At 41.5% G+C, this 24,241-nt stretch overlaps 1 protein-coding gene across 12 annotated transcripts in view; it reads left to right on the top strand.

The window, feature by feature from the left end:
• RYR3 (ryanodine receptor 3) overlaps positions 1-24,241 on the top strand; it is a 570,442-nt gene that overhangs the window by 61,666 nt on the left and 484,535 nt on the right. Inside the window, exon 1 of one of the 12 annotated variants that reach the window (XM_055088343.1) lies at positions 924-969. The exons of the other annotated variants lie outside the window; for them this stretch is intronic. Within the exon in view, the coding sequence (XP_054944318.1) occupies positions 950-969 (20 nt within the window). The 5' untranslated portion in view covers positions 924-949. Of the gene's footprint in view, positions 1-923; positions 970-24,241 lie in introns of those variants that run through there. 12 annotated transcript variants of the gene reach the window in all.

A 24,241-nucleotide genomic window follows, 5' to 3' on the forward strand; every position in this document is an offset into this window, starting at 1 on the left:
TCTGAGGGTTGCCTTTTTGTCTTGTTTATGGTTTCCTTTGCTGTGCAAAAGCTTTTAAGTTTCATTCGGTCTCATTTGTTTATTTTTGTTTTTATTTCCATTTCTCTAGGAGGTGGGTCAAAAAGGATCTTGCTGTGATTTATGTCATAGAGTGTTCTGCCTATGTTTTCCTCTAAGAGTTTGATAGTGTCTGGCCTTACGTTTAGGTCTTTAACCCATTTTGAGTTTATTTTTGTGTATGGTGTCAGGGAGTGTTCTAATTTCATACTCTTACATGTACCTGTCCAGTTTTCCGCCGCATGGCACAGGGAAATCAGCTAGGTGGTTTGTGACCACCTAGAGGAGTGGGAGGGAGGGAGATGCAGAAACTAACACACCATTGTAAAGCAATTATACTCCAATAAATATGTTAAAAAAAGAAACTGCAAGAATTGCTGGTGCCCAAGCCTCAGGCAGCATCATGAATGCAAAATACGGGCTAAATTAGCAGCAGAAAGGGCTTGCTTCACCGTGAAGTTAACAGCTCCCAGCCTTGAGGAGCCCCTTTATTTTGTGTTTTTCCCTTCCTGATTGGCAGTGGCTTAGCTGATACACAAGCCAGTGGTCCCCGGTTCCCAGTATGTGAAAAAGCTGGTGCCGTGTTAAAAACACAGATTCCCAGAGCCTACTCTCAGTGACTGGGAGATTATCAATCTGGGATGGGGCCCAGGAATCTGTATTTTAGCAATTCCCAGATGACTCGGATGCTTGTTGTCCGGGAACCATACTTAGAGAAAGAGTGTTCTAAGCCCAGCATCTTCTTCTGTGAGCAGAGTTCAGTGGGAGCCCTGCAAACGTAACTGCAAGCCAGCTGATGAGGCATCTGAGTCCCAGGAGCTGAGCCACTTGGCCACCGGCCAGGTATCCATAGCCAGGCAGGACCCTCTTCCGACTGTCTTCACAGGGTCCCATGGAAGGTGAATCCAACAGGTAAGAGTTGAGTTATTTATAGCATATTGCTTTCGCCTCCTGCTTTTTGTACCAAAGGCTCTGCAGCTCTTGTAAATAAGAACTCCCTGTTGGCTTATGTTACTGCATTTATTGTTTGATATTTTTGTCTTCTGTTCTGTTTTGCCTCGCCGTGTTCCAAAATGAACAGCCTGATGTTTCCCCCTCTCCTCTACATCATAGGGTTGTTGGGAGAATTAAGTGGGATACTGCATGTAAAGCATTGAGAGGAGGGCCTGACACTCATAAGCACTCAATAAATGTTAGCTGTCATCATCATATCATCATTATGATCATCATTTCACAGGTATAAACCTGCACATTTGTATAAATATATACATATGTTTAAACCCTCTGTTCAGATGCTAGAACAGAGACCCCAGGGCCCAACTCCTAGCCTGGCAGCCATGGCCGACTGCAGCCTTCCTTGTCAATCGTAGCTCTCTCTTTCCCCCAGTGTTTTAATAGAGTTGAATTGCTCAGCATCCCCCCTGCCCCCATGTTTTTCCATGTGTCTTCTCACACTTGACTCCAGGCTTGGAAAGTCCTTCCCTGAAACATCGTATTCCATGACCATCCTTTAGGCCCAAGACAAGACACAAAGTCATCCCCTCCTCCAGCGTTTCCCCAGCCTTCCTGGACAGTATTAATGTTTTCCTCCTGTGAAATCTGTATGATTTATTTCCCTTCCCTTATGCCACCTACACTTTCTACATTATGATAGTATCAGCTGAGCTTGGGTCTTCTCTCCCCTATTAGAGGATAGGGGCAGTGGCTTTAGGACAAGGCTGTGAATTATGTACTTCCTTGTATCTTCACCCTGTCCTAACTTCTTCCCCAACATAGTGATCCACACATGATGGCAGTTCCATGCACATTGATCGAATGAAGAAATAAACACAGAATGAACATCACAAGAGTGCCACGTTTATCCATCAGCAACAGAGAGAAAGCAGGCAGCTTTTTTGCAGTGCCTGCCCTCCTTGTTCACCTCTCTCCATCCTTTGCAGAGAGGCTTACTTAGCCCGTGTGGCCACTGTTTGGAATTTTCCCTCTTGCCTTCCTCCCTCATTCCAGTTAAACTGTCTTGGTTCTGTGTTGATTGTTGGCTTGCTAACATTCGATAATTAATTTTTGTGAGTATGCTAAAGGTTGAAAATAGCTGCAGAGCTTTCTCTTCCATTTTAACCAGTACAGATCTCTAATGTTCAGTTTTGGGGTGCAGGGGAATCCTTTGGCTGGTGGATTCTAGCTTGCAGCATGAGGATTCAGAGGTTACAATAGCAGTTACTACAGTGGGTTTTCAAATCCACACGTGTACTAAAGAAGTGTGTGCTGGCTAAAAAAATCCACTCTTTTGAGATTTTTATATTAGTATTTTCTAAAATTTAATTTTTATTTTGTATTGGAGTATAGTTTTTCAAGCATATGTAGGTTTAACTGATTATGAAAATGAATTTTTCAAGCATATGTAGGTATAACTGTGATTATGAAAATGAAATTATTTAAAGGAATTACTAGATACATCTTTTTTGCCAGCTTACATTTTCTCAATCATGGGATGTTAGCTTAAAAATCACTATTATGTGTTGAGCTCAAGAAATTTTTGTTAAAGGAGAGGTTATCACATTCAACACTTGCAGTGTCTCTACACTGTACTGTACAGTGTCATAGCCACCAGCCCCCTGTGGCTATTAAGCCCTTGAAATGTGGTGATGCAACTGAGGACTGGAATTTTAAATTTTATTTAAAATTTGAAGTTTAAATTTAAAAAACTGATACTGGATCCGGCTATTGGAACTGTTTTAAGTGTGGTTAGAACAAGGTGGATATAAGAATCTACCTTTTCAACTAAAAATTTTATAAAATATAAATACAGATCAGGTATTTCTGATGAAAATTTAGCATCTGAATTGAGGTGTGTAGTAAGTTGGAATTATACACCAGATTTCAAAGGCTATAAAAATATATAATATGTCATAGTGACTTTTTATATTGAGTCTATGCTGAGGTGACAATATTTTGGATCTATTGGGTTAAATAAAATGTTATTAGTAGTTATTTCACCTTTTTCTACATGTTTAAAATGTGGCTCCTAGAAAGTTTACATTACATGTGTGGCTCCCTTTATACATTTGTTGGACAGTGCACCACTAAACCGTGTCTCTCAGTGGTTAACTGTTCATGGCACAAACCTGTTCTTTCTCTTATTCTCTGTGTTTCATAGGGAGCAAAGGGGTTCTGTGATTACCTTAAAACAAGTGATTAAGCTAAATTGCTGCCTTCCATGCATACCTCATGAGCACCCCTTTGTAGGTTCCCTCTGTTCCCCATCTGTACCTTTCCTCTAAATTCTCCTTTCAACGAGATCATGATTTTTGTTAGCAGCTTGTAAAACCATGGGCACAATACTGGGAGAAGTGCAAGGTAGAGTAAAAGTGGGAGACTTCAAATATTTGAACCTGGGTAGGCAGACACATTCAGCTGAAAAGCAGAGGGCCAGATAATGCACAATGCATCAACATGCTTTGCAATAAAAGTCCTTTCCTAAGATATTGAAGAAGTGACAAGGTGGACAGAATTCTGTCCAACAGGGAGGCCCCAGATTGATGAGCTGCAGAAGAATACACTCTAGAAGAAAAGAGATTCTCTCCTTAGAGTTCATCGGAAAAAACATTTAAGGAAGACTAGACAGAGGAACCCTAGACTCGAGCAAGGCAGGCTTCAGAAATGTCGGAAAAAGCAGGAGACATGATTCCATGGTATCTAATTCTAACAGGAAAGAGGGATCAGTACTGATGGGGCATTCTCAAAAAGTAACTCAACTACTTGCAAATGATCTCAGCAAGGAAGAAAAGAAGATATTTAAGAACATATATATAAGAACTGACCTTCCTTCCTTCATTCCTGAGATCATTTGCAGTTACATTATGAATGCTTAGGGAGCTTCTTCAAGAGCTCAGAGGCAGAGAGGACACATACCAAAGATGGACAGAAGAACATGTAACCAAGAGGAGTATGACAAAGCAGCAGCGACATGTAAGAGCAATACCCAGGAGGCTGAGGGTTCAGATTAGCAGATGCTGGTGAACAATAATGGCAATTCTAAGACATTTTAGTTCAGTTGGTGCAGAAAGAATAACAAGAAGGGACAGTCCGGATAGACTTCCTCCTTGGGTCCACAGTGCTTATCCTTGTCTTAAGATTGGGAGAATGAACATTAATTAATAACGGGGAATTGAGAGCTCATGGCTTCTAGCCTGGATGAATTACATCCAAGGGAACAGAGAAGCAGTCAGTAAGACCACTGAATTTTCTACAGAATCTTTAAGAGATTGAAAGGGGGAAAGAGGGAGATAGAGTTTCTAGATTTAACAAAAAAGGAAGTAGATTGTAAAGACCAGTAGATTGTAAAGTAGATTGTAAAGAGTGAGTTCTACATCAGTTCCATCCGATACTCTGGAATAAGTTATGAAAAGGGTAGTTTGTGAAAATTAGTAAAAGCTATCAGTGATCAGTAGAAGCCAATTTAGGTTCACCAAGTGTACGTCATCTCAGAGAAGTTGATTTTCCTTACTTTGTTAAGATTGAGATAGTATTTTACATATATATCTACAGTTTACAAGCACTTGATAAGGTCTCCTATGAAAGTGTTGTAAACAAAAAAGAGAGATGTAAACTGACTGATGCCAGAATTGTGCTTAGTAACTAATGCTCATGCTTAAAGGACACTTAACTAGAATGCAAACAATTTTTTCAATGAATTAAGTAAAGTCTAGTATATGTGCTGCCGAAGCGAGCACAAGGTAGTCTAAAAAGACATGCTTTTCAATTTGTAGATATCATGAAGGAGTAGTTAATATATTGGATGGCAGAATTAAAAAAAAAATCTTAATAGCTAGGAATGATGGGCCCCATCCAAGAAGAATTTTTTAGGAATTAATGTTGGCCTCTGCACTTAGTTTCAAAAAACTAAGAGAACCAGCAGTAGTGGTACATGTGAACAAGACTTAGGGGTTTTAAATTGATTGTAAATTCAGTATGACTTTTCAGAGTGGTGTGCTTGATGAAGAACTAATGTGAACTTGGACTACACTGAGATAGACAAAGATAAATTGGAGGAGGGGTTTGCTAGGAGAATGACTGGATGTTGAATAGCTTAAGCACTGTGAGCTAGAAGGAACTATCAGATCCATGGAATCATGGAGCCTGGAGACACACAGTTAATAGCTTTACTCAAAATATGAGAGAGTTTTGCTCTATGTGAAAGAATTGCTATACATAGCCCAAATGCAGAACAATAGGACCAATTGGTAGAAAATGAGGGAGATGGATTTGAGCCCAACAAAAGGAAGCATTTTCTAATAGTGAAGATGGAATGGAATATCATAGGAGGAAACGAGCCACCCCATCTCTAGAGGGATGCAAGGATGCCTGGATGACACTGGGTATGTCTCATATCAGAAAGATTATTCTAGCACTGAGAGTAAACATTTTATTCATTCATTTAAATGCTTCTTAGGACATTGCAGATGATTTAAGAGCTGTGAAAAATAAATAACAAAACATTTTTTTTGGTAAGTACATTATTTTCAGCAGCCAGGGGCTATGATACCACCAGTGGTTATGTCATAAATCAGAAAGCATGCAGTTTACTACCAGATGTTTAGTTCTGTCACACTGCATTTCTGAAAAGAAGTTCAGAAAGTATAAAGAAAATAAATAACCAAGGAATAACTACAGAGACCTTATATTTATCTCCTCTGAATTCTTACTCTCTTTTTTCATCTATATCTCTCTATTTCTGCCCTTTTTCCTGACTCTGTTGTAGTCTTCAGAGCTTTTAGATAGAGTTGATTTAATTTATTTTAAAATTTATTTATTTTGACCTCAAAGATTTAAAAACATTTTTTTCCACTCCTGGTTATATATCCAAAAAAAATCAAAAACACTAATCCAAAAAGATATATGCACTCAATGTTCATAGCAGCATTATTTACAATAGCTAAGATATGGAAGCAACCTACGTGTCCATCAACAGATGAATGGATAAAGAAGATATGGTATGCAAATACGATGCAATACTACTCAGCCACAAAAAATAATGAAACTTTACCAGTTGCAACAACTTGGATGTTCTTTAAGGGTATTATGCTAAGTGAAATAAGTCAGACAGAGAAAGACAAATACTGTATGATATCACTTATATGTGGAATCAAAAAAATACAACAAATTAGTAAATATAAGAAACAAAAACAGACTCACAGATTTAGAGAACAAACTAGTGGTTACCAGTGAAAAGAGGGAAGGAGGGAGGGACAAGATAGGGATAGGGGACTGAGGTACAAACTATTATGTATAAAATAAGGTATAAGGATATATTTCAAGCACAGGGAGTATAGCCAATATTTTATAATAGCTATAAATGGAATATAACCTTTAAAAATTGTGAATCACTATGTTAAAAATGTGTAACTTACATAATATTCTACATCAACTATACTTCAATAAAAATAAATAAAAAGATAAATGAATCACACAACAAAAAAAATTAAAAAACATTTTTTTTTGTTTAAAGTGTACAGCATGATGATTTGATGCACCTGTGTATTGCAACTTGATGACCACAGTTAGGTTAGTTAATACCTCCATTTCCTCACATAATTATCATTTGTGTGTGTCTGGCATTAACATTTAAGATCTACTCTCTTCACAACTTTTAACTATATAATACAATATTGTTAACTATAATCATCATGCTATAGGTACATTATATCTCCAGAACTTATTCGTCTCATAGCTGGAAGCTTGTACCCTTTGACCAACATCTCCCCATTATTCCCACTCCCTAGTTCTACCCTGGTAACCATGATTCTACTTTCTATTTCTGTGAGTTTGGCTTTTTTGGATTCTATAAGTGAGAACATACAGTATTTGTCTTTCTCTGTCTGACTTATTTCACTTAGCATAATGTCCTCAAGGTCCATCAAAAGGCAGAATTTTCTTCTTTCATGTGGCTGAATAATAATTTATTATTTTTTAATCCTTTCATCCATTGATGGACACTTAGGTTGTTTCCATATCTTGGCTATAGTGAACAGTGCTACAATGAACTTGGGGGTGCAGTTATCTCTTTGAAATAGTGATTTCACTTCTTTTGGATATGTACTCAGACATGGGATTGCTGGATCATACAGTAGTTCTAATTTTAATTTTTTGAGGAATTTCCATACTGTTTTCCATAGTGGCTGCACCAATTTACACTCCTACCATCAGGGCACAAGGGTTCCCTTTTCTCTACATCCTCACCAACACTTGTTATTTCTAGTCTTTTTGATACTAGTCCTTCTAAAAGGGGTGAGATGATATTTCATTGTGGTTTTGATCTGTATTTCCCTAATGATTAGTGATATTGAGCACCTTTTTATGTACCTGTTGGACATTTCTGTGTCTTCTTTGGAAAAATGTCTATTCAGATCCTCTGCCCATTTTAAAAGCAGATTAATTTTGTTGTTGTTGTTTTGTTTTGTTATTGAATTGTATGAATTCCTTATATATTTTTGCTATTAACCCCTTATCAGACAGATGGTTTGCAAGTATTTTCTCCTATCCCGTAGGTTGCCTTTCACTTTGTTGATTGCTTCTTTTGCTATGCAGAAGCTTTTCAGTTTGATGTAGTCCCACTTCTTGATTTTTGCTTTTGTTGCTTGTGCTTTTGGTGTCATATGCAAAAAGTTGTCTCCAAGATCAACGTTGAGGAGCTTTTTTCTTACCTTTTCTTCTAGTAGTTTTATAGTTTCAGGCCTTACATTTAAGTCTTCAGTCCATTTCAAGTTAATTTTTGTGAGTGGTGTAATACAGGGGTCAAATTTCATCCTTTTGCATGTGAATATCCAGTTTTCTCAACACCATTTATTGAAGAGACTGTCCTTTCCCCATTGAGTGATCTTAGCTACCTTGTCAAATACTAGTTGATCATATATGCATGGGATTTTTCCTTGGCTCCCATTTCTGTTTCATTGGCCTATGTATTTGTTTTTATACCAGTACCACACTGTTTTGATTACTATACCTTTATAGTAAAGTTTGAAATCAGGAATTGTGATGCCTCTAGTTTTGTTCTTCTTTCTCAGCATTGCTTTGGCTATTTGGGTCTTTTGTGGTTCCATATGAATTTTAAGATTGTTTTTCTATTTCTGTGAAAAATGCCATTGGAAATTTTACAAGGATTGCATTGACTCTATAGATGGTTTTTGGCTATGGACATTTTAACAGTATTAATTCTTCTGATCTATGAACACAGATATCTTTTCATTTATTTGTGTCTTCTTCAGTTTCTTTCATTAATGTCTTATAATTTTCAGTGTACAGATTGTTTACCTCCTTGGTTAAATTTATTCCTAAGTATTTTATTATTTTTGATGCTATTGTAAATGAGGTTGTTTTATTTCTTTTTCAGATAGTTTGTTGTTAGCATATAGTAATGCAGTTTAGTTTTGTGTATTGATTTTGAATGCTGCAGATTTACTGAATTTCTTGATTAATTCTAACAGTTTTTTGGTGGAGTTTTTAGGATTTTCTATGTATAAGATAATATCATCTGCAAACAGAAACAGTTTTACTTCTTCCTTTCCCATATGGATGGCTTATGTTTCTTTTTCTTGCCTAGTTACTCTGTGTAGGACCTCCAGTACTATGTTGAATAGGAATGTGAGAGTAGGCACCCTTGTCTTGCTCCTAATCTTAGTAGGAAAGCTTTCAAACTTTCACTGTTGAGGATTATGTTAGCTGTGGGTTTGTGATATATGGCCTTTATCATGTTGAGGTACATTCCTTTTATATCCAATTTTTTGAGTTTTTTATTATGAAAGGATGTTGAATTTTGTCAAATGCTTTTTCTGCATCTATTGAGATGATCATATCATTTTATATTTCATTCTGTGAATGTGAAAATATATCACATTTATTGATTTGTGGGTTGAACCATCCTTGCATCTCAGGGATAAATTCATCATGATGGTGTGTGATCTTTCTAATGTGCTATTGAATTTGGTTTGATAGTATTTTGTTGAGAATTTTTGCATTTATGTTCATCGGGGATATTGGCCTGTGATTTCCTTTTCTTGTGTCTTTATCTGGCTTTGGTACCAGGGTAATGCTAGCCTTGTAAAATGAGTTTGGGAGTGTTGTGCTGGAGTCCTTGGGTAGGCAGGTATTGTGTCTGGGCTAGAGAGTGGGAAGGCTTGATGCTTGGGTACATGGGGGCAAGCCTAGAGCCTGCTGTCACTGAGGTGGGCCTGGGAACTGGGTCTGCATGAGCAGGCTTGCATCCTGGGTCAAACCGGTGCCAGGGACCACAGGTTTGGGCCTAGCACGTGGGGCCCTGTGAAGTAGTCTGGTACTGGGACAGGCCAGGAGCCTGGTTTCCCAGGAGCTGGCCTGGAGGTTGGGTCTGCCGGGCTGGTTTGGTGGTGGGGCAGATCAGGAGCCGGGGTCCATGGGGGCTGGCCTGTCTGGGGCCTAGGGCTTCCGTGGTCAGCCTGGCTCAGGGCCTATCTGGAAGCTTAGGTTTGTGGGTACCCACCTGGAGCCTGGGTTTGCAGGAACTGATTGGGAGCCTGGGGCCACAGGAGCTGCCAGGGCCATGAGGTCTGGCCAGTGCTGGGATGTGCTGGGGGCTTGGGTTCGAGGGAACACACCAGGAGCCTCTTTGGGTCACAGGCGTCGGCCTGGTGCTGGGGTGGGCTGTGCTGGGGTCTTCAGTGAAATGGGCACCTACTTCACTCTCCTTTCCTAGAGGAAGGGTATCTATCTTTGAGCTGGACTGCCTGGCTTGGGGAAGGGTGATGGGAGTAATTTGAATCTATCTTTTCTACCCTCATCAATGCATCTTTTCTTATTTCTGTGCTTCATCCAAGTGCTATAATTCCTCACCTGGAATCCTTAGATCTTGTGAAGGTATTTTCTCCTGTGGATAGTGGTTCAAACTGATGTTTCTGGGAGGGGACAGGTGTTAGAAACTCTTATACCGCCATTTTGTTGATGTTCCCTCGGTTGATTTAATTTAAATGGTGATGGAGTCCAATTGCATTAAAGAAAAAAATCTGAATAAGAAAAGGAAACTACAGGCCAGTATCCCTGATGAATATAATATAGCTTTTCCACTTATAAGAACATGTACACAGAATAACCCTGTGGCAAGAAGAAAGAGAAAATGAGACCCCAGAATCCTGCCCAGGCTTAGGCTGGATGAGGACCATTTCTAATGAGCACAATTATTGGTTTGGTACTAAGGTTGCCAGTAAAGAGATTTGTTCTTAACAAGTTAAACAATGCCTATGTACACAATGATTTGAAAACAATGCAAAATTCAGCCTCCTTTTCATGCAGAAGTACAGTATTATCAATTTCTGAGCTGCTTCCATATCCCTGAAGCTATACCCAGGAGAGGTGCTGGCTGATTGATGACAACACATTCCTCTAAGTGCCCAGACTCTGTATGTTGCAAAGAGCTCAGGAGATCTCCCAGTTCAGCCTCACCATTTTGCAGATGTGAAAATTGAAGCCCACAGAGGTAACTGACTCATGTAAAGTTGTGTGGCTTCTCTGCAGCCATTGATCTCTTACACCAGAAGTTTCTCTTCGCTTTGTTTATATGACGGATACTCTCCATTATGAATATATATAGGTACTGTTACCGGTGTAGGCGGGAAGGAGGAATAGAGGCTTAAACTGAACTTTAGTTTTACTGAAATTTCGTTGTTCTGCCAGTAAATTGCAGAAACCCTTTAACTTTGCTCAGGCTGCCTAGTGAATCCCCTTTGGAAAAGCCAGCCTAGCTACCAGTTCACCAAGGTAAATCACAAAAAGACATAAGGACTCAGCATAAGGAACAAACAGACCCCTAAGAGATTGAATTGCATCAGCTCATCTGAATATATCCTTTGGACTAGATTCTGGGTCATAGCCTGGTTTTGCAGCTTGAGAAGGGGAATCTCTCTCTCTGTTGTAACATTCTTTCTCTCTCTCTCTCTCTCTCCTATACTGGTTCCTTGTCGGGAGGCCTGGTGAACCACTTTGCATCTCCCTTTTCAACATCAGCAGGGCTTCTAAGCTTGGTGGGTGGTGGGGTGGAGGGGGTGTGTGGGTGCAGTGTTCAGCTTCAGCAGCCCCCATGCTGGTCTGTGTGGCTCTCATCTGTTGTTGGCTTTGCCTTTGGGACCTTTCTGAGGCCGTTTAAGCTGTGACTACAGGACGTGGTGAGATGGATGGATGTGCCTCTCCTGGTCCCACGTTAGATGTGGTCAATTCAGTGACCTGTTCAGTATAAAATGATCGCAGTGTTGCTCCCAAGAAAAATGCGGTGAGTTGCCTCCTTCTGGTCCACCCAATCGGAACACAGTCTCTTCACCTGCGGTGTCCACAGCACACCACCCACAGCAGTGGATCGGCTCCCTCAGCAGGGAGAGCAGTGGGAGAAAGCCTCCATCTGATGGTGGGTCCTAGTGCCTTAAGACCCGAGAAACAAGCCTGAAAGGCCAAACTCACAGCAAGGTCCAGAAGAGAACATTTCAATCGGAGAGAAGGCAGTGTCCCGAAAGCTGTACCTTCCTCAATGTACCTCAAAATAATGGGTCAGGCTTCCCTGGTGGCACAGTGGATGAGAGCCCACCTGCCGATGCAGGGGACACGGGTTCATGCCCCGGTCCAGGAAGATCCCACATGCCGCGGAGCGGCTGGGCCCGTGAGCCATGGCCACTGAGCCTGTGCGGCGGGAGCCTGTGCTCCGCGACGGGAGAGGCCACAGCAGTGAGAGGCCTGCATACTGCAAAAAAAAAAAGGGTCATTACCAGGGACATTTAGTCATCATCATGGATGTTTCCCAAGTTTGGGGAGGGCCTGAGTGAGCCCTTGCTTTGCACCAGCACCGTTAGACAAGGCCTATACCACTCTCTCCTCGGTCGTAACACGCACCGTTAAATGCCAGATGCTACTTACATGTTTGAATGATATAAAATTATTTAATCCCTGAAACAACAGTGTAGAGACTGCTGTTCCCCAGTCTGCAAGACTGAATCACCGAAAAGTATAGGACACACACCTAGGAAGTGGCCAAACCAGGCAAGCTGGTTCCAGGACAGAGTCCTAGCTGCTGTGCTCTGCTGTCCTGGCATGGACCTTGTTCGCTTCCTGCGTCCCGCTTCAGGCATTCTCCTTACATTCTAGCCATTCCACTGTCACAAGGACCGCTGGCACTCTTCCACCTCTGTGTCTTTGTTCAGTTTCTTGTCCTTCAATGCTCTTGGTCCTCTCCCTGTTTGGTAAACCTCCTCATCATCCATGGCTAGGCTCACATGCTGTCTCCTCCCTGAAGCCTCCCTTCTCCTTCCAGCTGTAATAATTTCTCCATCCCTGTGCTCAGGAGCACTTTTATTATAGGATCCTGTCTGTTACCTTCATGGCAACCACCAGTTTGTAATCTCTCATCTGTCTGCCTATCTATCTATCTGTCTATCTATCTATGTATCATCCATCTGTACATCCTTCCATCATCCATCTATTTATTCATCAATCATCTGTCCATTATCTATCTATCATCATTCATCTCTAATTTATCATCTATTGCTCAGGTCTCTCCCTGCCCTAGTTGATAAAGGAAGACATCCTGCTTCTTTTGCTTTTTTAAAAAATTCTTTTCCATTATAGTTTATTACAGGATATTAAATATAGTTCCCTGTGCTATACAATAGGACCTTGTTGTTTATCCAGTCTATATATACTGCTTATTTTTCTTATCACTGGATACCCAACATCTATAGGAGAGCTTGGACTCCAATATTTGTTTAATGAGTAAATAAGTGAATAGATATTTGTACCTTTCCTTTAGTAGCTGTCACACTCTGCCTTATGTTTTAGTTCTCTTTGTGAAGTATTTCTCTGCCAAACTTGATCATAAACCCCTTGGGTAGAGCATGGAGAGCATCTTATTCATTCCAGCCTCCATCCTACACCTAATACAATGTGCCTAGCACATAGTAAGTACCCCTCAGTGGATGTTTGTTCACTTGAATTGCAGGGGCCTCCTGACACTTTCAGCCATCACACTGCCATTTATTTGACTATTTCAAACAAGTATTTGAAAATGAATCTTTTTCCCCCCTTGTAGGAGCCTTGGTACCATGGCAACCAAATTGGTTTGACTTGGAAGTATGCCTTAGGAGCTGAAGGCTTTTCCTTCTACCTGCTACTATAAAACCCATGCAGTGAGACACTTTCCCCCAAAGACTTTTTTTTCCACCTAAGCAGATTTGAGTAGGTAGAGCCCTTCACTCCATGCCCTCTGACATGGTTTCCACCTGGCCTGCCCCACCTCCACCTCTCATCCCATTACTGATGAGTTATCTCGGGACCTGTAATCATGATGTCAGAAAATCAACAGTGATCATTCCCTTGGTGCTCTTACCGGCTCAGAACACCGAAGGCCAGAACTCCCAGGCCAGATGTGCTGAGAAAGGCAGCTGGCAAGCTGTGCTGCTTGCAGACTGGACACAGCTGGCTGTAAAGAGTGCTGACTCTCATTTCTTGGCTAGGCTTCTCATCTTTCCTGTAGGTAATCACTATTGTGGCCCTGATGCAAAATAAACTTTTTGGAGTGGCGATATGTACCCAGTTTTCCATTTTCCAGCTGAGTATTTTATGGGAATTGTCATGCCAGGATGTTGGCAGCTTTGGTGCAAGACAAGCAAGCCTGGGATCCAGGGTGGAGAAAGTCAAGTAAAGCAAGTCAAGTAAAGCATCCAGAGGCAAAACTCACCCTCGGGTGTCTCTCCTTATAAGGCCACTAATCCCATCGTGAAAGCCCCACCCCCTCGTGACCTCATCTAACCCTACTTACCTCCCTAAAGCCCCATCTCCTAATACCACCACGTTGGGAGTCAGGGCTTCAACATGAATTTGACATCATTGCCAATAGCAGACACTATCTTATACTTCTCAGGTGTGTCTCTGCCGTTGCTCCCATCAGTGAGTTTACTGACCCATTCGTTTTCACCTAATTTTCCAGGAATGGTGGATATATGCTGATTGAGTCCTTGCCTTCCTAGTCTCTCTTGGATTCATCAATAAGCATCGGCAAATGGCTGAACAGGAGAGTCCTAGTTCATGAATAGGTTCAAGATGATTAAACTGAGGGCTGTCGGAAGTGGCCAACGCAGATAAGGAGAGTCAGTACACGATCTAATTTGTCTCTCAGTCGTCGTGGCTACGTGAAGATGCAGTTGGTCCCCGGGGTTTGCATGGAGAGGGGGAGAGGGAACTGTGCTCTGCAGGGTAGTGCAACCAGCCCCATCCCCACTACCTCCCACGTGCTGTGGACGCTACATCATCTCAGAGCACAACACTTCCTGAAGGGCCCTAATGGCTTAATTTATAAGCGGCTTACATGGTATGTGGGGCTGAAAACATAGCATTTCCTTTAAAAATAGCTAAGAGTTCTGACCTTGCAACCTTTAAAATACAATACACATCTCAAGGGGATTGGGCAAACAGATATTCCATGGCAAGGGATTTGGTCCCTAAATGGTATCTATTTCTGACTCTCAACAGAAAGTGTCTAAGGCTTTCCCCCAACAGCTGCCAATATTTATGATATTTTGTAAAAGTGCAAGACAGATGAAATGGAAGTTAAAACCATTTTTAAATATGTTGCAGTACAAATAGAGAATAAGAAACTGGATAATTGAAATTTATAGATGATTAAAGAAAATAAATCTAATTTTATGAGATGGTTTAAACCACCTTTCTTATAATGCCTTGAATCAGGGATTCTGTCAGAAAACAAAATTGGCTGGCTTCATCTGGTATCTTTTTATTTTCTCTGTCAAATCTCCAATGGAGCAGCTAATCAGTAGTGAAATGTTGAAAAGATAGGTAACTAGAGGGAGGAAGATGAGTAACAACAACAACAAAAATTTAAAAAAGAACAAAGGTTAATTTTGGACCCTGGATCCTCAGCATCTGAATAACTGAGTGTTAACTGTGGCTGCCTCCCCAGCTGACTGATATGTGACTAGTTCTAAGCTCATCCCTTGTTTAGTCAGTGGCTAAATATCTCTCTCTCTCTCTCACACACACACACACACACACACACACACACACACACACACACACACAGCCAAATGCCGTCCTTTGTCAGTCATCCTCAGTGCCATCTCTACCTTCTTTGCTTTGAGCAGCCCTGACAGAGGGCAGTGAAAAATATGCACGGTCAGTGGCATCAAGAAAGATTTCTCAACACACCAGATCACACATGCTTCTTTGGGACAGTTTGAAGTTGTATCTGGTGGCCTGAAAAGAATCTCACTGGGGTTTAAAAAGAACTAAAAGCAAATCTGTGCTCTGAATGTTAGTGAAATGGTAATGTTATAATTGAGAGCAGGTGAAGTATATTGCACTAAACATTCAATGAGCAGAAATGTAATTGTGGTAGCGTGTGTTTGGGGCATTTTGGGTGTCTCCCAGAGCCTGCCAGGCCTTGGCTCTCTGTAGGCTTTATCCAGCCTAAATCAGAGCTTCAACTTGATACCCCTTATTTCTAAACCAAAAAAAGTGGTGTTATTTATTTTTAAAAGCTATCTTGAATTCTTGTTATAATCATTACATTATTAAAAGCATAGCTATCTTTTTTTATTTGAGTAAGATATTTTATTAAATATGTGAAAAGCAAATAGTGTCTAGTGGAAAGGATCCAGCCTTTGGAGTCAGAGTTGGATTTGAATACTGGGTTTTTTATGTATTGGCTCTATGAATATGTATAAGTTGCAAAATTTCTCTAAGTCTCTGTTTTCTTTTTCTTTTTCTTTTTTTTTTTTTTGCGGTACACGGTCCTCTCACTGTTGTGGTCTCTCCCGTTGCGGAGCACAGGCTCCGGACGCGCAGGCTCAGTGGCCATGGCTCACAGGCCTAGCCGCTCCGCGGCATGTGGGATCTTCCCAGACCGGGGCACGAACCCGTGTCCCCTGCATCGGCAGGGGGACTCCCAACCACAGTGCCACCAGGGAAGCCCTAAGTCTCTGTTTTCTTATCTGTAAAATGGGGATAATAATACCTGCTTTAAGGGGCTGACCTGTTTTTAAATGAGATAATGTATAGACTGAATGTTTTTCTTCCCCCAAAATTCATAGGTTGAAACCTACCCCCTAAGGTGATAGCATTAGGAGATGGGGCCTTTGGGAGGTGATTAGGTCATGAAGGTGGGGCCATCATGAATGGGGTTAGTGCTCTTATAATGGACATCCCAGATCACTTCCTTGCCCCTTCCACCATGTGAGGTTCTGTCTCAGAATCAGGAACTGAGCTCTCACCAGATGCTGAATCTGCTAGCATCTTGATCTTGGACTTCCCAGCATCCAGAACTGTGAGAAGTAAATTTCTGTTGTTTATAAGCCACCCAGTCAGTGGTATTCTGTAGCCCAAATGGACTAAGACAGTAAACGAACCATTTAGAACACTGCTTGACCCGTGATAAGTACTCAAGAAAGGGCAATTACTGTTATTGCTGTTGTTATTGTTATTAAGTCCTCCCTGGTCTGGGGATGGAAGAGAGGTTGATTCTTTAGCTGGCAAAACAGTGAGTCTGGCTATCTGGACTCAGAGATGGAGAGTACATGAGGAAGGAAGTTGTCATAGTCCTCAAAGAACCTTAAAACTCCTAAAAGGAGGGAAATCCAGCTCCATTAAATTCAGGAGGGAATGAAAGGAGAAGGGCAGAGTTCTGAATGAAGCCAGATAGGGAAGTTTCAAGGCTTCGGACTCGAACATGGGAGTCACCTTATGAACCACTCTTTAAATCCACTGCAGTAGGATCGGCAGTGACATAGAACTGTGCCCACAGCTGGGGTAAGAAAGGAAGCCCAGATGCGAGGCAAGCATTTTTTATTGAAATAAAATCTTCATACAGTAAAATGCACAGAGCTTTTGGGTACACTTTGATGAGTTTTGACAATTGCATCCACCTGTGTAACCACCATTCTGATTAGGATATAGAACCTTTCTATCAACACAGAAGGTTTGTTTTTGCCATTTTTCAGGGAACTTCCCTCTCCTCACTCCAGAAAAGTACTTTCTAATCTCTAGTACTGTAGTTTTACCTGATCTGGTGTTTCATATGAATGGAATCATACCATATGTACTTTTTTGTGTCTGGCTCCTTTGGCTCAATCTAATGTTTTTAAGATCCCCTGTGACGTTGGATATATCAGTAGTTTGTTGCTTTTAATTGCCGAGTAATATGCATTTGTATGACTATCCCACGATTTGCTCATCTCTTTTGATGGACATTTGGGTTTCCATTTGGGGGCCCTCGTGAATAAGGCTACGGCAGACATTCATGAATAAGTCTTCTGTGAGTACATGTTTCATCTCTCATGGGATAACCCTTCAGAGTTGTCCCAAATTGAAACAAAGGGGCAGATCTTTTTTGTCCCCAGTCATTGGACAAAAGCTGTCTCTCTGGGAGTAGACTGTTACTCTGGGTGAGGTAGATCCCTTTTGCAAAAGGAAACATCTGGGGAGACATTCAGCTGCGAACCACAAGAGCCAAAACACTTGCAGCTGGGGGAATGAGGGTCTTGTTCTGATGGGGGGAACCTGGGTAGCTCACCACAGCATCTGCTACACCAATCTGAGAAATTTTCTCCAACTGCAATGTCATGCTTTCTCTTACGTTTTCCTCTAGAACTTTTATGGTTCTTTTACATTTATGTCTGTGATTCATCTCAAATTTATTTTTATGCATGGAGCGAGTTAGGAATTGAAGTTCGTTTTTTTACATACAGTTATCCAGTTGTTCCAGCACCATTTGTTGAAAAGACTTCCCTTTCCCTATTGAATTTCTTGGTGTCTTTGTTGAAAATCAATTGACCACATATGTGTGGGTCTATTTTTGGGCTCTCTATTCTGTTTCATTGATCTATTTATCTTTACATGAGGCAGTGTTTTGAAAGTACTCTGGCAGAAACTGGCGTAACCCTTTTTGATCAGGAAGGTCATTTAGTAGCTTAGGGAAGCAAGGAAAACAGTATGGTTCATGCAGACTCACTTAGACAGATGTAGACAATAATGGGTCCCAATAATTAAAGCCTGAAGTAAATTGCATGGAATGTGCTCAGAATTGGCAAGGCTATGCCATAGTTACAAACCAATTTTAAAATCTTAATGGCTTACTCTTATAGAAGTTTCTCTCTTCCTCACATCGCTACTTGGTGTGAGCTGAGTGAGTGGCTCTCCTGGGTAGCTCTTCTCCAAGTAATGACTGGGATACCCTGGCTGCCTCCATCTTATAACTATGCTGTCTGGAACTTATGCCTTCCAAGGCTTCATGGACAGGGAAGAGGGAGATGAAGGTCCTCACGGGACATTTTTAAGTGTCTGCCCTAGTTGTGCTCACATCATGTCTACTCACCTCTGACTGTCCAGTACCCAGTCACATGATGCAACCTAACTGCAGGGAAAGCTGGGAAATGTAGTCTTTAGTAAACATGAGCATTGTCTCGGCCACAGGTGAGCCTGCGCAGTGAAGATGCAGGACTTTCCTTGTGGAAGGCTTTGTAGCAGAGCTGTTAAATGCCTGAGCTCTAGAGCTATTATAGATTCCTCCAGGTTCAATCCTGTCTCTTTCCCTTACTATGTGGGTGATCTTGAGCATGTCACATACATTTCCTGATACCCCAGATCCTTTATCTATAAAAAGTGATGGATAATAATACTTAAGGGGTTGTGGTGACAATTTAAAGAATTAATATACATATAGCCCTTAGCATAGGCTTGGCATAGAATAAGTATTTAATAAATTGTAGTTATTATTATGTGCATTCATAGAGGCCTGTAGGCATTATTTGAAAGGGTTCAGATCCAGAGGAGCCAGTCAGCCTAGCTTCCTCCCCCTTTATTCACTGCTTTGTTCCACAAATCCTGGGAACTCTTGGAGGGACCACAACATTAGAACTGAAACAGTTGTGTGCCCCACTGCCTGTTTCTGAGCCTCACACTGCTTGTTTTCAATAAAAGACATTTTTTTTAATTGAAGTATAGCTGGTTTACAATATTGTGTTAGTTTCAGATGTACAGCAAAGTGATTCGGATGTGTGTGTGTGTGTGTGTGTGTGTATTCTTTTTATTCGATTCTTTTCCATTACATGTTATTACAAAATATTGAATATAGTTCCCTGTGCTATACAGTAAATCCTTGTCATTTATCTGTTTTGTATATGGTAAGCCTCACACTGCTTCAAACTTACAGGTGTTTCCTGGGAGAAATGTTGTCAAGGGGTCAGAGGCCATACATAGCAGAATTTTAAAAGAATTTTTAGTCCCAAGCATCTTGGACAGTAAGTATTTTGAGGCTGTCTCTTCATCTTTGACAGAGGCTGATGTGGTTGGTTGATACGCTGGTTTGCAGTGACAGCCAATGAAACCCAAATTGTTTAAATGAGAAGCAGGTGAGGAGAGGGGGCTTAGTGTTTCCTTATGGAGTAAAGTTAGCTGTATTCAGGGTATTTGTTTGGCTTGTCAGAAGTTAGTTTTAGGACAGAAAGTAGATTGAAAATATGTTTTAATACTACGCTTAATCCGAGTGAAAATCGTGTCTGTGTTACTACAGAGGTTCCCTTTTCTTCCTTCTAAACGACTGTGGATAAACCACTTCACCCTTCTGGGTGTCAATCTCTCCACATCAGTCTTTCCACATATGGAAACAAATGGAGATGGTAAAAGACAACAGATTCTGATAATCTTCTGGTCAGGAAAGAAATGAGTGCAAGCAGTCTGGCTACTGCAGGGCAGTCACATAAAACTGGAGAAATGTTTGTCCGTGATGTTGCAAAACACTATGGTTTTCATGAGTCTGAAAGGTTGCTGATGTAATATTCTGAAATGAAGATGGAAATGACACTTGGTTTATCGATGACTAGCCATGTGGCTGTTCCTTATTATAGTCTAAAAGGAATGGAATTGAAGGGTTGTGCTGGTGGGGGCAGTGCTGGGGCAGATTGGACACTAAGGTCTGGTTTGACTTTTTTAAAGAAGCTTTTTGTCATTCTGTGAGCAAAGTCCACTTGACTTTGACTTGGACTGTCCTGCCACCTAGATTTCATCATTCTTCAGTTTGCTTGTTTGTTTTTCACCTAATTGGAAGCAAACAATGGAACTGATAAGTCAAGGAGAACAGAGCTGAGAGTAAGCCCTTGACTTTGCTCCAGTTTCTAAACTGGTGACTTCTCTCCCTGCCAACCTTATATAAAGGGGCTCCTGGTGCCCCAGCATCAGCAGAGGGACTGACCAGAGTCTGCTCTTGGAGGAAGGAGGTAGGACTCGGCGTGGGAGTACTTAAGCAAGTGCCTATTACCTGCCCCAGGGAAATCCTTCCAACATTCTATGTTAAGACATTTTCTGGCAGGGAACATTTATCTTTGAGTGACTTCTAAAGTTCTTTTAGCCATGGGAAGGTGGAACTAGAGATGGCTGAGCGATTAACTACCAGGGTGATAAGCACTCTAGAATTTTCTAGCGAGAGGGCTAAAGATAGCAAATGCCGCATGCTGCACTTATTATCAGAATGCCAGGGAGACAACTCACATTACTTGGGCTTCATTCGTCTTACACGGTCTAGCCAGCCGTTTATTTTCACGTTGTCAAGCCAAACCCCTTATAGAGTTTTACAGCTGGTATGGGCTGTATGGTATTCCTCTGGCATGCAGGACATTCCTTTGGAGTCCATGGAGCAACACAGGTACACTTAAGCCCCGTCTTATGTGGAGATCCAAAGTTGTCTTTAGCCTGAAAAGCTCTCCCTGGTTCTGCTGATCTTGGTCAGAATCATGGCAATGAAGCCTTGATAGCCAGCTATTTAATGGAGGTGGTGTTTTTAGGAAGCAATGGCTTATTCATGACTTATCAAAGCTGTGCTATTCACCCATGATTTTGAATCTAAGGATGTATGTCTGAGTCTTCATTACCTGGTAAGGATCAGTTATCTCCTAAATTGTTTCCAGCCTCCTATTTGCTCTTTTCTGCCTTCAGATTATCAGACCAATCTCTCTAAATCTCCTAAACCTTGAAGGTGTTGCCCATACACAAAAAAACAAGGGCTTTCTGCCACCCAAATGGAGTCCCGTTTCCTTAGCTCACTGTCATCTGGCTCCACCCAATCTCCAATCTCTGCCTGTTAATCTTAGAATGTTGAAGAGAAGAGCGATCTTAGAAATGCCCAAGGCCCATGTGTTACATGTAAGGAGACAGACAGGAGGGAAGCTTTGCTCAAGGTTACACTGGGAATTCGCCTCAGCACCCCTGGAATGCATGCTCTGTGAGGTCAGGGATTTTTATTTTGTTTAGTGCTGACATCAGTGCCCAGAACAGCCAGAGATTCAATAAATATTTGTTGAATTAATTCATGAAGGAGCCAGCCCTACACCACCAGTCATCAAAACCTGAGCTCAGCCTTCTTCCTGTCTCCTTCTCTCCTTTGCAGACCTCAGCTGCCCCAGCCTAATCGTCCTCCAGGTGTTTGCTCAGGGCATTCTCCCTACCCCAAAGGTTCCACTCAGTCTAATTCTTCCTTCAAGATTCAGTTCAATCCTGCCACCCCTCGAAATCATTCTTGATGGCTCCAGATCTCACTTTCTCTCATTCAGTTGGCCTCCTATGCTATCTGCGATATTCATGCCTCACTTAACCCAGGCTGCCGTGCGTTGTGTGTTGATATTGGTCCCCCAGGGGCACCTTCTCCTGCTCACCCACTTCAGCACCCTCTGTCCTGCAGGGGCTCTTTTCATTGGGTGGTGAGCATGCCAGTGCCACAGACTGTGATGATTTTCATTCAGGCTCTTATATGCCTCATCCCATCTTCTTTTCCAGTATCTATTATTTCACCTACTATATGCCTGCCTTCATCCATCTCATGTCTTGGGTGTGCTGGGACAATGGTAGGTGTAACGATTATTTCCAGAATGCATGGAGCATAGTGTAGCACAAGAATCAAAGGAATTTACAAGGGGAGGGAGGGACATCAAAATTAGAATAAAATTTGAGTACTCATGGGGGCTTCCCTGGTGGCGCAGTGGTTGCGCGTCTGCCTGCCTATGCAGGGGAACCGGGTTCGCGCCCCGGTCTGGGAGGTTCCCACATGCCACGGAGTGGCTGGGCCCGTGAGCCATGGCCGCTGAGCCTGCGCGTCCGGAGCTTGTGCTCCGCAACGGGAGAGGCCAGTAGAGGGAGGCCGGCATACCACCAAAAAAAAAAAAAAAAAAAAAAAAAAAAAATTTGAGTACTCTTAGAAGATGAGTAAAAGTTGGCCAGACAAAGAAGGGTAGAGAGAACGTTACAGGCAGATGTAACCTAGCAGCACAGGGTTTGGGAGAACTACATGTGACCAGAGGAAGACTGTGTATGAGGAAGTGGAGGAGATGAAGCAAAGGGTGTAGGCAGCAGCCAGATCCTAAAGAACTTGTCTGCAGAAGGATTTGAACTTGACTCTGCATTCACTTCAATTTTGTTTCTGAGAGTACAAGACTGAAAAAAACCCCATAAATGTCAACAGATAGGTGCTAATTAAATAAATTATGGTTTATACTTGTAATTAAATACTATGCAGAAGAATAAAGTATGTCTGTATGTGTTCATATGAGAGAATCTGCAACATAAAGTGGATAAAAATCATTTATATAAAATTACAAATATATGTGTGTATATCACAGAAAAGTTTTGTGATACCTGAGAAACTATTAATAGTAGGAGCTTTCCAGGTCAGATGAGTGAAAAATCGACATTTCATGGTCTATCCTTTGGTAATATTTAAAAATTTAAACCTGTATCTGTATCACCTTGACTAAAAGAAAATTCTTAGCTAAAACATGAGCAGTTCTTTACACCTAGAGCCACTTGGCACCCTGAGAGATTTTATTTATTTATTATTATTATTATTTTTTTTACCCTGAGAGATTTAAAATAAGGAAGTGATGTGATCATATTTCCAAAAGATGATAGGACAGCAGCGGGGAAGTAGATGGAGCATACCTGATGTAGGTAGGGGACCAGGCAGTGGTGAGAGACTCTTGCAGGAATCCCAGGGGGCAGTGATGGGGGATAGCAGTTGGAGTCAAGATCAAGTGTGATGAAGAATGAAAGATGAGCATGTCAGAGCTCCAGGGAACTCAAATAAGGAACAAGGACGAGGGTACCATAACTGCCAGGTTTGAATTGTTGCAGTAACTGGCTACCTAGTGTTGCTGCCACTGGAGAGGGAACATAGGAAAAAGATTTTTTTTTTTAGTGGATGCAGTTTTTAGACATGTCACATTGGAAGGGCCTCTGTTAGGCAATTAGTGTTCTTTGACTTAGAGGACTGGTGGTCCTTGTTGGTGTCTTCCAACTATTGCCTTCTGGATTTCATGCTAAGAGCATAGATTGACATCTGGCATTTTCATGGAGTCCATAGTGCCTAAGTCTTCCCTTTCAAACCACAAGAGTCCAGTTAATTTCTAGTTAGTAGGAACACAGGAGCAGAAAACCAAAGCAACATTTGCCCTGTGCCCTCTGCCCCTGTCTGATAGGGAGGTAAGTTCTGTCTCCTAGATCTTGAATCTAAGACTCCCTCTGGGAATCTTGCCATTGTGATATAATGTGATACTGTTTTTGGACCCAGACTAAAGAAAGATGGTTTGACTGCTTATGTTCTTTTTTTTTTTAATTTTTATTGAAGTATAATTGCTTTACAATGGTGTGTTAGTTTCTGCTTTATAACAAAGTGAATCAGTTATACATATACATATATCCCCATATCTCCTCCCCCTTTCGTCTCCCTCCAACTCTCCCTATCCCACCCTTCTAGATGGTCAAAAAGCACCGAGCTGATCTCCCTGTGCTATGCTTTTGCTTCTCACTAGCTATCTATTTTACACTTGGTAGTGTATATATGTCCATTGCCACTCTCTCACTTTGTGCCAGCTTACCCTTCCTCCTCCCCGTGTCCTCAAGTCCATTCTCTAGTAGGTCTGCATCTTTATTCCCATGTTGCCCCTAGGTTCTTCATGACCATTTTTTTTTTAGATTCCATATCTATGTGTTAGCATACGGTATTTGTTTTTCTCTTTCTGACTTACTTCACTCTGTATGACAGACTCTAGGTCCATCCACCTCACTACAAATAACTCAATTTTGTTTCTTTTTGTGGCTGAGTAATATTCCATTGTATATATGT

Source organism: Physeter macrocephalus, chromosome 11 (genome assembly GCF_002837175.3).
Source record: "Physeter macrocephalus isolate SW-GA chromosome 11, ASM283717v5, whole genome shotgun sequence".
Taxonomy (NCBI): Eukaryota; Metazoa; Chordata; class Mammalia; order Artiodactyla; family Physeteridae; genus Physeter; species Physeter macrocephalus.